Below are 12,984 nucleotides of genomic sequence, written 5' to 3'. Positions count from 1 at the left end.
CTGTGCTAGAAAGAATCAAGAGGTAGAGTTCACCAATCTCCTCCCAGTAACTGTCACTTTCCTAAATAGTTCCTTAGTAACCTCTGCTTTCTCCCAAGAGCACAACTCAGTGTCGTCTCCCTGCTCCAACTCTTCTGTTTCTTCTTTGTATTCAGATAATTTTCTCAACAACTTAGTGGTGATCTCTATATTAACTGTAGGAAGGACCTTTTATTTTTTATTTTTTTCACATATTTTTCATGTTTAAAGGTGATTTATTCAACAAGGCTTTATTACTGTCAGTCATTCTGACTAGATGGATATTATGCTTTTTTCCCGGGTCTGTGAGCTGTTTTATAGTAAAAGGAAAAAAAAAAAGCAAACAAACTTTTGTTACAAAAAAACTGAACTAAATGTATTTACCCTGGTGGCCTGCTGTGTGATTCACCGGATTTTGGTCCAAAAATACGAAAAAGTAAAATGTGGAAAATACCAGAGACACAACTTTATTTTATTTTGAAAAAAAACTTTTTAGTTGTTTCCACACTTCAATACAGCTGGTACAAATGAAGCAGATCTCCTCAACACCTTGTTCTTCAACTCTGCACCATCCTGTGAATGACCATTCATTTAGAAACCACTAAAACCTGCAGAACAGTGCCCATTAAAGACCAGAGTTGCAGATCCCTGCCCTAAAGGCAACATTGCTGACAAAAAAAGATAAAATATATACATCAATTCAGTCTCTTGTTTTTTTTGTCAGTGTTGTGATTATTTGACTAATTGGCTCAGCTGCTTTCCATCCATCTGGGACAAATCCTAATTGTTGATCTTTTTTGTTTTGTTCCACTTTGTTTTTTTCCAGGTACTGCCATCCGTCATTGCAGTGATGAGAAAGGCTGGTTGTCACCTGAACTCTTTAACTGTACCACTGCCACCTTCTCCCATCTGAAGAAGCTGGTGAATAATTCCCACAATCAAAACTAAAATCCTCCACTGCACCGAAAGTATCTCCATTATTTTAGACTAAGTGTATATATATATATATATATATATATATATATATATATATATATATATATATATATATATATATATATATATATATGTATATATACATATATGTATATATACATATATGTATATATATATATATATACACATATATATATATATATATACACATATGTATATATACATATATATATATATATATATATATATATATATACACATATATATATATATATATATATATATATACACATATGTATATATACATATATATATATATATATATATATATATATATATATATACATATGTATATATACATATATACATATGTATGTATATGTATACTAATAACTATGTATATAAATATAGAAAGAGAGAGAGAGACAATGGAATCACAGACTGTGATTCCATTACTACACTGTAGTAGATTTAACAAAGTATTCCAGCGATTGTGTTTGAAACCTAATACTTGAGGCTTACACTTTTCAAAGCCTCAATAATCCCAGGATTGTCCGGTTTCTGTTCTTTACTTTGACCTGCATATTTGATTCCCTTCTGCTTTCTTCCAGAACGAGGACCTGCGTCGAAACAGTTCACTGATGGACTGCGAGCAGTCCAAGTCCATTGTGCGTTTGCTCCATAGCAATATATACATATGTATATATACATATATACATATGTATGTATATGTATACTAATAACTATGTATATAAATATAGAAAGAGAGAGAGAGACAATGGAATCACAGACTGTGATTCCATTACTACACTGTAGTAGATTTAACAAAGTATTCCAGCGATTGTGTTTGAAACCTAATACTTGAGGCTTACACTTTTCAAAGCCTCAATAATCCCAGGATTGTCCGGTTTCTGTTCTTTACTTTGACCTGCATATTTGATTCCCTTCTGCTTTCTTCCAGAACGAGGACCTGCGTCGAAACAGTTCACTGATGGACTGCGAGCAGTCCAAGTCCATTGTGCGTTTGCTCCATAGCGCCACAAATAACACGCCATATTTCTTTGGCAATGACGTGAAGATGACGGCACAGCTGCTGAACCATGTGCTGCAGTATGAGAGCAGGCAGGCAGGGTTTAACATCACCGCCATGAAGGACGCAGAGTTTAATGAGGTAAACAAGAAAATAAAAAAAACTCTTTTTTTTTTTTTTTTTTGTCTAGATTGTTTGTAAATTAGATATTGTACAAAAATATATTTTAAGCACTAGGTGGATTACTAGAAGCACTGGTGGCACACCGCCCTCCACTGGTTGATTATCAACAGAATTTTATCCATCATAGATTTCCACGACATCTTTTTGACCCTGTTATCTCTCTGGTTAGTAAATGATAAGTAAATCCCTGAATTTGTAGCAAAATGCTCATTTTATTACCTTTTTTTTTTTTAGAATTTGGTGCGGGCAGGTAGCGCCATACTGGATCCTAAGACCAAGGAGTACTGGGAGCAAATCCAGCGGACAGAAGGCGGCACTGCACATCTGCTTCGTAACTTTGAGGAGTACGCCAATACGCTGGCACAAAACGTCAGGAAGACCTACCTAAAACCCTTCACCATTGTCACTGACAACATGAGTAAGTGGTGGAGCTGTGATCGAATGATGGAAATGTTGCTTGACATTTCCTGGAATTCTTATTCCTTTCCCTTTCTCTTCTGTCGTCTCCCCGCCCTCCTCCTTCTGTACCTCCCTTCTACAGTCCTAACTGTGGACTACTTGGACATGTCTGACCCAGAGAGGGCAACTTTACCTCGCTTCCAGGACATCCAGGAGTCCTTCCCCAAAGACCTCAGATCTTCCATCCACTTCCCACAGTTTAACCTGCGCTCTCAGTTCCACAAAGGTACCAACAGCATCTGAATCAAACCTCACCACCGGTTTTCCTGTTTTTTTGTCGTGAACTTCACCTCCATCTCCTTTCTAACACAGCAGAACCCACTCCGGCACCCCCAACCCAAACCGATTTCCCTCAGGCAGAAGAGCACACAGTGTCCGACAGGAAAAAGCGGCACCTGGAGCCTGCTGCCCCTCTACCTGTTGCTGTTGTCATAGTTTACAAGTCTCTGGGACAGCTCCTTCCAGAAAGATACGACCCTGACCGCAGAAGTCTTAGGTACTGTTTCTGCCATCAGTACGGTGAAACAATTATAAACCGAATGTCATATTTCTAACAAAGATAAACACAAAAAGCTTTCCCGTCTACTTAAAGATGATTAAACTAAGTGTAATTCACTCAAACAACTGGAATCAGACAAAGAAGAATTGTGTTATAGTGGGAGAAATAGGAGCACCTAAGCTTTTAAAACAGCTTTGTGTACTTTCCTGACATGATATGTTTAAAACAGGCTAAATATATCTTGTTTGAATTGTGTTTAAATGATGCTCATGGCAAGGTTTCATAATATTTAGAAAGAGCAAACACAGTCATGAAACATGTTTTGTACCAAATGTTAGCTGATATGCAGCTTTATTTGAGCAGCAAAGAGCCAGTTACAAATGGAAATTAAAAAAAAAACCAAACAAAACATTACAGTAAAACAACCTGATAATTATGTGTTATTGGTAAATATGTGTTTACAGGCTCCCCAGTCGTCCAGTGATTAACACAGCCATTGTTAGTGCCACAGTCCACAACGAGGACCCTCCCCTTTCTCCCATCTTGGATCCTCCTATTACTTTGGATTTCACCTTGCTGGAGACGGAGGAGCGAACGAAGCCTGTCTGTGTGTTCTGGGACCACTCCATCGCGTGAGTTGGAGTTTTAAAAACATATGCAGGAGCATCTCTATTTGCAAAGTTGTGAAGTTTATTTTAGAAAAAATATATTTGAATATGTGTCCATCAGGAGGTTTCTAGCATGTTTGTCTTTTTTAGGATTGGTGGAACAGGTGGTTGGTCTTCCAAAGGATGTGAGGTGCTCAACAGGAACAGCAGCCACATTAGCTGTCAATGTAACCACATGACCAGCTTTGCTGTGCTGATGGACATTTCCAAGAGAGAGGTACTGTCAGAAAGTTTTATTTCCACATTAATATGAAACATCCAGACATTTTTGTTTCTGCTTGATGTCTAATTCAGTGTGTTTGAACTCCTCCGCACAGCACGGTGACGTCCTCCCCCTTAAGATCGTCACTTACACCACGGTGTCAGTCTCCCTGTTTCTGCTCCTCCTCACCTTCATCCTGTTGTGCCTCTTGCACCGGCTCCGCTCCAACCTCCACTCCATTCACAGGAACCTCGTGGCGACGCTGTTCTTCTCGGAGCTCGTCTTCCTGCTCGGCATCAATCAGACTGACAACATGGTCAGTGAATTTTCAGCTCACATAAAGCAACTCGTGTCAGTCATCGCTGAAGATTATGCAATGTAGAGGATAAGACCAGCTTAAGCTGTTTGTACTTGATCTCAGAAGAGATATTTCCTCATTGTTTAGATGTGGAGAGAGACAGATTTCATGTGCATAAATTTCACAAAAGCACATCTTGAAGCCAAACACAACGCAAGCTGTGGTGCAGGATAGTGAGAATTAAAGGGGCTCTTGCTGGTATTTGCTGCATTACTGTAACAAAAACTTGGCAGAAATCATGAGGTATTTTTTTGGCCTTCAAGAAGAACTCATATGCAGGCTTGACAGAAGCTTTACGAAGCTTAATGGGCTGAGACCTCCCTGAAAGTCTTTCTTTATTTGATTTAACGTTTTTGATCTGCTAATAACAGCAATTTTTTGAGGAACGTGCTGGTTCCCAAATTGCCTCTGAAATACAACCTCATAAGTTAATTTTAGGCCATTTATTGGATGTAACTTTGTTATTGTAAACCTCTAATTATAGAAGTATCAAGCATAGTTTGTGCAGAGTTTTAAGAAGGAAATGAAACAAGCTTAACATCCATAATTTGTAGTATTTTTTGCTCTGGGCTCTGTACCTGACATGACCAGAATCATGCATATGTGCACAGATACACACTTGCCTATGCAGGATCAAAAGGTATTGGCTTTCTTTGAAGTCTGCTTGTACAGACGTTTGGACTCATACACAGGCATACACACACTTGTGTAGGCCAGTAGCGGAGACGTGCTCCAACTGGTACCTGTCTGCAGCGGCAGGCCTCAGGGTGGTAGGCTCTGGCAAAGATTTCCCCAAACAACTTCTTAGCGTGAACTAGTTTCTTCCAAGATTTTAGTTCAGAAAAATAATTAATCTCTTAAATGACAATGAGTTCAGTTTGATTTTTGTTAAACATACACGAGTCTTGAAAATTTGGGACTGCATATTCATATGGAGGGACATTTATGTTACCTCAGGAGTTAGATAGTTATTTTTTTATTAAAAAGTAACAAGTCACTGACCCCTTTAAGGTCAGTACTTACCCCATTTATTTAATTTATTCGAGGAATTTTTAAAAAATCATTCCAGCTTTACACTCACCCTGCTTTATAAAAGTGTTTAGCTTCAAAATTATTATAGTAAGATGTCTAAAATCAACATGTCACTCCTGTCTAGTCTGGCCAAACAAGATATCTACAGTCTCACATCCCGACATCAGCATACTTATCGAATCTGTTTCTCAGTCCAGCAACATTTCAGTGGAGCTTAACTTCTGGCAGTTTCACACCTTGTCATTCACATGGTTGGAAGAGTCACGTCAGTCACATAATTCAAGTTTGTGTCCCATTAACTGAGCCTAGAATTACCTGAGCAAAGGTTCAGCAGCCTCTGCACACGTGGACAAACCTGCAATAAATCTACTTCTTGTTTCTAAAAGAAGACCAACACCATTTGTTCCTAACCAATGAAGAATTTTCTACAGATGTAATGATAAGATTTAACCCGCAGAAGTTGCTAAAGTTTATTATTCACAGATAAATTCCTTACTTTTATTTATACTATATATATCATTAGATATTGCAGTTAAATAAAAAAGGAAGTTGTTTCCAATCATGGAAACAACTAAGATCACAAGCTCCTGACAAGTTAAAAGTTTAGATTTTTCCTGTGAAAACATTCTGACTCAGTGCATTGACCGGGACTTGACTGAGCATGTACCGCGTTATCAGCTTGTGGAGTTTTATTAAACTACAAGCCAAATGTACAATGAAAAAAGTGGGAGATTAATGTTTGATTTTTTTGCATGATTTTTTTTTACTTGTTCTTTATACGTGCAAGTCCTGCATCCAAAGTTTGGGTATAAATGTGTTAGACGTGTGGAATGCTGTTAAGAAGTGCCTCAAGCCATCTGGAGGAATGATTTATAGTCCTGTCAGAGAAGTCTCTCATTCTCCTCTGATCTCCACGTCTATACACAGAATTACTTTAATACACTATATCGAACCACTGGGACATTCCCTGACATACCACATTCCTCCAACATGGCAACAGATACAGAAAATTGAAATTAAGGAGATAAGTTCAAATAAAACATCAGTTATGATAGAGCTGCAAACATACTGAAATTGAAAATAAATCCATGATGTTGATTCTGTGTATTGACTAATAAAAGTTCACTTTTCATGAGCTGCACAGATAGATGGTAAGACATCTCTCACTTTTTTCTTTTCTCCCACCCCCTCCCAGTTTGTGTGTACAGTGATAGCCATCCTCCTCCATTACTTCTACATGTGTACCTTTGCCTGGATGTTTGTGGAGGGGCTGCATATCTACCGCATGCTGACAGAACTACGGAATATCAATCACGGCCACATGAGGTTTTACTACGCCATGGGATGGGGCATACCGGCTATCATCACTGGTGAGTGACACACCGGAACTCACACAAACACACTCAGAAACAAAACGATGGAAGATTGCAGACTGTCAGGAAGGTGCAAGCTGCGACTCGTCTCTTTTGCGGAGGCTGAGATCTTCTTGGGAAGATTATTAAACAAGACAAGAAAAGATCGAGACATAATAAAAGGCAGACAGTTGTGGATGAATTGGATATCCACACTGTCAAAATGAGATGTGAACTGTGGAATGTATCGCATGTAGATGAGAAAAAGATGCGCATGACAGTGGATATTTCAGGATATCTCATCCAGTTGGTGACAGGTATAGGATGGTGTGTTACAATTTCAAGCATGGATCAATTCTTAGCTAACAAAATCTGAGCAAACCTGGTAAAGTTATTAAGTTATAGGAAGAAAACTAGTGAAGAAAAGATGAAGAATTTATAGAGAGGTGTTAGTTTCTTTCTTTACAACGACGCTGGTTATCACATCTGTAAGTTCACCCAGGTTCTCTGATGCTGAGTGTGTGCACGTTTGTGAAAAATGTTCAGTTGACAACAGATGGCCAGTTGCAACTGCTTATTTCTCACAAACTGAAAAGCAGCATGGCGGCAGCAGCCAGTAGGAGGGAAAGTGGGTAGTAAGTCATTTAATAACACTGTCACATCATTAAAGCACTCATAGATCTAACCATTTAAAATGTTTATTTTATTGTGTATGTATTTTAGCTTGTTTTGTCCCATTTTGTCCCATGTTATACAAACTTCAGTTGTTCAGTGGTTTTAATTTACTCATAAGATGTTTTATAGGATAAATTGGAGCATGAATTTCAACAGAATTTGATGTATATAAGTTTGCAGGTGATTTTGCTATTCTGAAGACAAACTATAGGTCAGGGATCTTTTATAGTTTAGCTCTTGTTTTTAAAAAAGATAAACTAAATTAAAGGAATGTAAATAAGTCCTTTCAGTCATCAGTTTCTGTTCTAAGGAACGTAAACATCCCCTCTTGATACCAGATCTCTCACAAACATGATTAGTCAAAGTAAAAACAGCACAGTTAATGTTTCACTCTAGTTAGATTCAGAAGAGGCTTCTCGCTTCCAGCATATGTTGCCACGGTGATACAACCTGCTTAGATATAAACTAGGTTTGTAATACGGAAAAGCCAGGAGTGAACCTAAAGTTACCTTGATAAGCCGGTAATCCTGCTTTGAATACAGGCCTGTAACATTTCAGCTTTTCTGTGGATTAGAACCAGTGAGGAGACGGATCAAATTTGGGAAAAGGTTGAAAACATGACACTGAAAAATAAGTCAGGAATAGTGAAAGAAATGTGGTAAACTTTAGTTAATTCTGTATATTTTTATTATTCATTTGTATTTGTGTGTGTGTGTGTGTGTGTGTGTGTGTGTGTGTGTGTGTGTGTGTGTGTGTGTGTGTGTGTGTGTGTGTAGGTTTGGCAGTAGGTCTTGATCCTCAAGGTTATGGAAACCCTGATTTCTGCTGGCTCTCTGTTCATGACACACTCATCTGGAGCTTCGCAGGACCCATCTTTGTCGTTGTCCTGGTATGTCTATAAATGAAGAGATTTTCAATTCCTATTTTCTTATCTTCTTTAATTAAAGACAAGAAAAACATTTGGTCTTTTCAAAAATATTTCTTTAGATAATTCCTTATTTATTTGTTCAAACATCACATGCAAGAGAACCAGATATAACATAACTAACATAGTCCTAACATAACTTCTCAACTGATGATGTTTGTAGAACGGCTTTTTTTTTTTCTTTATTGTATTTATATTTATTACTTTTAGTTACAGTACGAAAAGCCAGAAATCTCTATTAATAACCTTTTTTTTTTTCTTTCCTTTGAAGGTAAACGTAGTGATTTTCATCCTAGCAGCAAAAGCTTCCTGTGGTCGCAGACAGAAAGCGATGGAGAAGTCAGGAGCGATGTGAGTCTCTCAGTCACGTTAACTATTCCATAAGTAGCACAGCATGGTTTTTTATTTCTGTTTTTGTTTTTAAAATCAGTCCTGCACTACGTATGGCCTTCCTCCTCTTGCTACTCATCAGTGCTACCTGGCTGCTCGGTCTGATGGCAGTCAACAGCAATGTCATGATGTTCCACTATCTGTTTGCTGTTTTCAGCTGTTTGCAGGTAAAACAGTATTGTTATCCATATAGATGATCTGAGAACTGTGGGATTGTTTAAACACATGCCGTTGGTTTGATCCACTTCATAGACAACATTGTCATCTCTTCACAGGGAGTCTTTATCTTCTTTTTCCATGTGATATTCAACAAAGAGGTGAGGAAAAACCTCAAGAATGTCTTCACAGGAAAGAAGAACATACAAGACGAGTCGAGCACAACAAGGGGGTCTTTACTCACAGTGAGTGAACAGACGGTTTTTCTTGTAATAAGTTCATCTTGGGCTCATTGTGGCATAATTGACTTCTAATGACCCATCATTCACATCTTCTTCTCCTCTCCCTCCATCCTCAGCGTTCTCTCAACTATAATAACACGTGTAACGAGGATGGCCCGCTGTACCGCTCGGCCATCGGCGAGTCCAACGTCTCCCTGGATAGTACGCTCAGGTCAGCAAAGAGCCGCAGCAGCTACTTGGCTTACACACTCAGGTACAACATGCTTACTCACCGCATGCCTGCTTTACTAGACTGCTGCATGATGAGTGTGTGTCTCTATTTGTGTGGACATCTCTTCTTTTCTTCTTTTTTTTTTTTTTTTTTACTTTGATTGTTGTTTTGAAACCTCTGCTAATGCATTCAGCGTCTGACAATTACTAACACACCCACACCCTCCTCTAGCCTAAGGCTAATAGCCTGAACCTCGGTTTATTTTTATGCCTTTAAAACATTTGGAAGGACAATCCTCTCTTTCTATTTCCTCATGCATGCTGCCATGTGATGGCATCTGCATTGGACAGGGATTCTGTTTGTGTGAATGACCAAGCTGAGATTTGCCAGCGCATGGCTCATGACCTGGCTGCACAGGTCCAACACAGACAGGAAAGCATATGAACCTTTGTTTACACCTGCAAACTCAATAGAGCTGCATCTGTCCTGCTTTTTTTTTTTTTGTTCACATATTATGTGTTGTATGTCATAATCTGCTACCATTTGTTCATCTGAGACTTTACTTGGTGTTTAGAGTTTTGTTTTCACGTGTAAGCTTAAGTGATTCAAGTGAAGCAGGTTATTTTAAAGAAATATAGATATATAGCATCTGAACAGAATTGGAAAGGAAAGGTTTTGTTAAAATATACTCAAGCGGTTCACACTTTTCTCATGCCTTATCTATTTTTATGCTTTGAAAAGCTGTTCTGTTGGCATTAGAATAAAAGAAAAAGAGACTAGCGTTACACTTGCTGAGAGCACAGAGCTGCACTGTGCAGCAACAACACAGTTTTTCACACCCATGATGATGACAGTCAAAATATTCACTGTAAATGACCATACATTGTATGTCCCAGAAATATCAGGTATCAGGCTCACTTATCACAAGTAATTTTTTATGCATTGTTTTGGTTAAGTGGGGTAAAACCTGACACTGATTAAATCATAATACTCATGTTAATGGTAGTGTGAAGCAGTAACAGGTTGCATGCTGATATAGTGTGACATCCCATAAACACAGATCATGTTGATGAGGACAGATAGAGATAAAACAAAGCAGACTCATGTCCTTTATCGGGATTACTGGAGAAAAAAAGACACAAGTGAGCGAAAGGCAACAACACTGATGGGAGCTGCTTGTTGTTAGGTTTCTGAAATGGACAGAAATATGAATGCTGGTTTGTGAGTCTACCTCTTTTACTGTGTCGTTGGGGAAAATACTGTGAGCTGCTTCCTCCAGGACATTTATGTTTATGGTTTAGTAACAACTCATGCTGCAGTTTAAAACATTTAAATGTGGTATCTCTTAAGATGCTTTAATATTTTCTGATATCAAAAGACGAAGTTGTCATAAATCAAACTGAAACTCTGAAAATAACAGATTTTAAACAGATAAGCAGTCATCACAGAAAAAAAAACATCTGTATCTAAGTTGTATTTTATCCACTACCTTCAGTTAAGTAGTATAATTATTGTTTGTTTTTGAGTTGATAATTGTAATGTGTATGATGATATGTCTATAATATCACTTAGCTAATGCACCAAATACACCTCACTTTATATTAAAACGCTCACAATTCTCTTGGGCCACTTGAAGCAGAATGAATGGGAAGAAATATTGTTGTCAAAACACTAATTATTTCTTGCTCTGATATAATGATTATTTAATACGTTTGTGGTCATAATGACATAATATATTAATAAAAAGGGTTCTTACTTTCTTTTCTGATATACTTCAATGGCTGTTCAAGATTCAATATTATTGTTATTTAAGGGAGACTCTTTAAATCATCACAGGGTATTTATTTAAATTTTATATATAATTTTGAATGGTTTTTATCATTTCTTATAAAATCAATTGAAATTATGAAATTAAAAAATATATATATAATCAAAGTATATATTAATATATTGATAATTACAGGTTATGTATTAAACTTTATTTGTGTATAAAGAGATTTATTTCTTGTTGGCAAAGAAAATAAGTCAGAACAAATGAAGTGGCGGCTCAGTGTGGGATGTTCAATGGTGATCCCCAGCAGTAAGGAAAGGTAGTTTTACCTGCCGGGATACTGATATAGCATACAGGGATTGTACTGCCTGGACAGTGTATTGCGCTGAATCATCGGTGGGGTGTATTTCTTGTAGAGTTGAGTGTTTCCAGTGTACCGCAGACATTTTCACTGCCATAACACATGCGTGAAGTTTCAAAGATTTTTCCTGAATCAAACTGACTGACTTCCTCAGCTCGTAAAGCTGTCATTCAGGTAATTGGAGCTGCATCGGGGTCAATGAGAGCAAAAACGCTGGCGGGGGAAGTGATGTGGCGTGCTGCCTGCATGAGAGGGAGGAGGGCAGTTAGGGAGAAATGCTGAAAGCCAAAGTCAGGAGCGTGGGGAGATGAGATTGTACCTGCTGAGGTGGGAATGTAATGCAGACATGCATACCTCTGCCCTGCAGCTGTTAACAGGCCTTCAGCTGCTTCCAGAAGCTTCTCTTAGATCAACCGTCAGACAGGTTACAGTTTCCAGTAGAAAAGTTTCCCTAAAGCCAAATTTATAATCTAACCTGTGATAAGAGAAGACAGAAGAGAACTGCAAAAACCTGAATAACTTTATTACCTTCTTTTTTTTTTTTTGCAATGACAGACTCATTTGTTTGTTTGCGCAACACTAGTTTCTATGAATAGACTGAAACTGGTAGAGGTTAATGTTTATCAGTGGCGGCTTACTAATGATACCCAAACCTGACCAAAACACACATCTTAAGCATTTGCTTGTCTAAGCAAATAATACAGACAGATGATTTGTAATTAAAGATGTCTGGTATTTCATTAGTTGAAAACTGGTTGTCGAAAGCCACAAGTTGGGGCATGAATTAACTTCCAGAGATGTCATACTCCCCCCCCCCCTTCTGTCTTTTCTAATTCTCTGCCACCACTTTCTCTTTTTCTTCTTCATCCATCTTTTCCATCCTCCCATTTGTGTCTGTCCAAATCTTCTCTCAGGGAAGAGTCGGGTCAAAAGCCCAGTGTGTCTTCAGGAACAGCAAAAGGACACACAGATCTGGATGGACCTCTCTTCCACAGAGATGGCACTAAAGGAGATGGTAAGTTATTTGGATGTGGATTATTTTAAACACAATCGTCCTGTTTGCTTTGGAGAAACTGTTGCATGTTTCAGATGGTCGTCCACCCTGTATCGGGTTCTGCTGGAGGTTATTCCTTCCTGTTAAAAGGGAGTTTTTTTTACTTTCCACTGTCACCTCATGCATGCACAGGATGGTGGATTGGGTCAAAGTCAAGATTCGATGCAATCTGTTGGTTTTCCCTATCTAAGCTAAATATTATGAATTTGCACAAATTTATGTGTCTGTAAAGTGCTCTGAGAGACATTGTTGTGAAGCAGCATTATACAAACAAAGCTAAATTGAATTAATATATTTATACATATATAAACAACAGAGTCTGTGTAATCCTTCAGAGGATCATCCTCAGATGTTTTATCTCTAGTCATGTTTTACATTTCTGTTTCCGTTAAAGCGACAGAAGCTAAAACCTAGAAGTTAGAGCTAATGTTTTTGCAAATTGGGGTAGGGGTTATGTGCACT

General features: G+C 38.0%; 1 protein-coding gene across 1 annotated transcript in view; it reads left to right on the top strand.

Moving 5' to 3' along the window:
• The window catches only part of celsr1a (cadherin EGF LAG seven-pass G-type receptor 1a), a gene marked incomplete at its 5' end in the record, with an annotated part of 91,709 nt that overhangs the window by 77,071 nt on the left and 1,654 nt on the right, over positions 1-12,984 (top strand). The window contains 15 exons of the mRNA XM_079263500.1: positions 845-939; positions 1,916-2,125; positions 2,402-2,585; positions 2,709-2,852; positions 2,939-3,122; positions 3,590-3,757; positions 3,884-4,010; positions 4,111-4,311; positions 6,581-6,755; positions 8,189-8,301; positions 8,609-8,688; positions 8,768-8,894; positions 9,003-9,128; positions 9,242-9,378; positions 12,383-12,483. Coding sequence (XP_079119626.1) covers positions 845-939; positions 1,916-2,125; positions 2,402-2,585; positions 2,709-2,852; positions 2,939-3,122; positions 3,590-3,757; positions 3,884-4,010; positions 4,111-4,311; positions 6,581-6,755; positions 8,189-8,301; positions 8,609-8,688; positions 8,768-8,894; positions 9,003-9,128; positions 9,242-9,378; positions 12,383-12,483 — 2,172 coding nt within the window. The remainder of the gene's footprint in view (positions 1-844; positions 940-1,915; positions 2,126-2,401; positions 2,586-2,708; positions 2,853-2,938; positions 3,123-3,589; positions 3,758-3,883; positions 4,011-4,110; positions 4,312-6,580; positions 6,756-8,188; positions 8,302-8,608; positions 8,689-8,767; positions 8,895-9,002; positions 9,129-9,241; positions 9,379-12,382; positions 12,484-12,984) is intronic.

The sequence above is a fragment of the Telmatherina bonti genome, assembly GCF_933228915.1.
Source record: "Telmatherina bonti genome assembly, chromosome: 23".
Lineage (NCBI taxonomy): Eukaryota > Metazoa > Chordata > Actinopteri > Atheriniformes > Telmatherinidae > Telmatherina > Telmatherina bonti.
The sequence above is the reverse complement of the archived record's forward strand: the minus strand, read 5'-3'. Positions and strand labels throughout refer to the sequence as shown.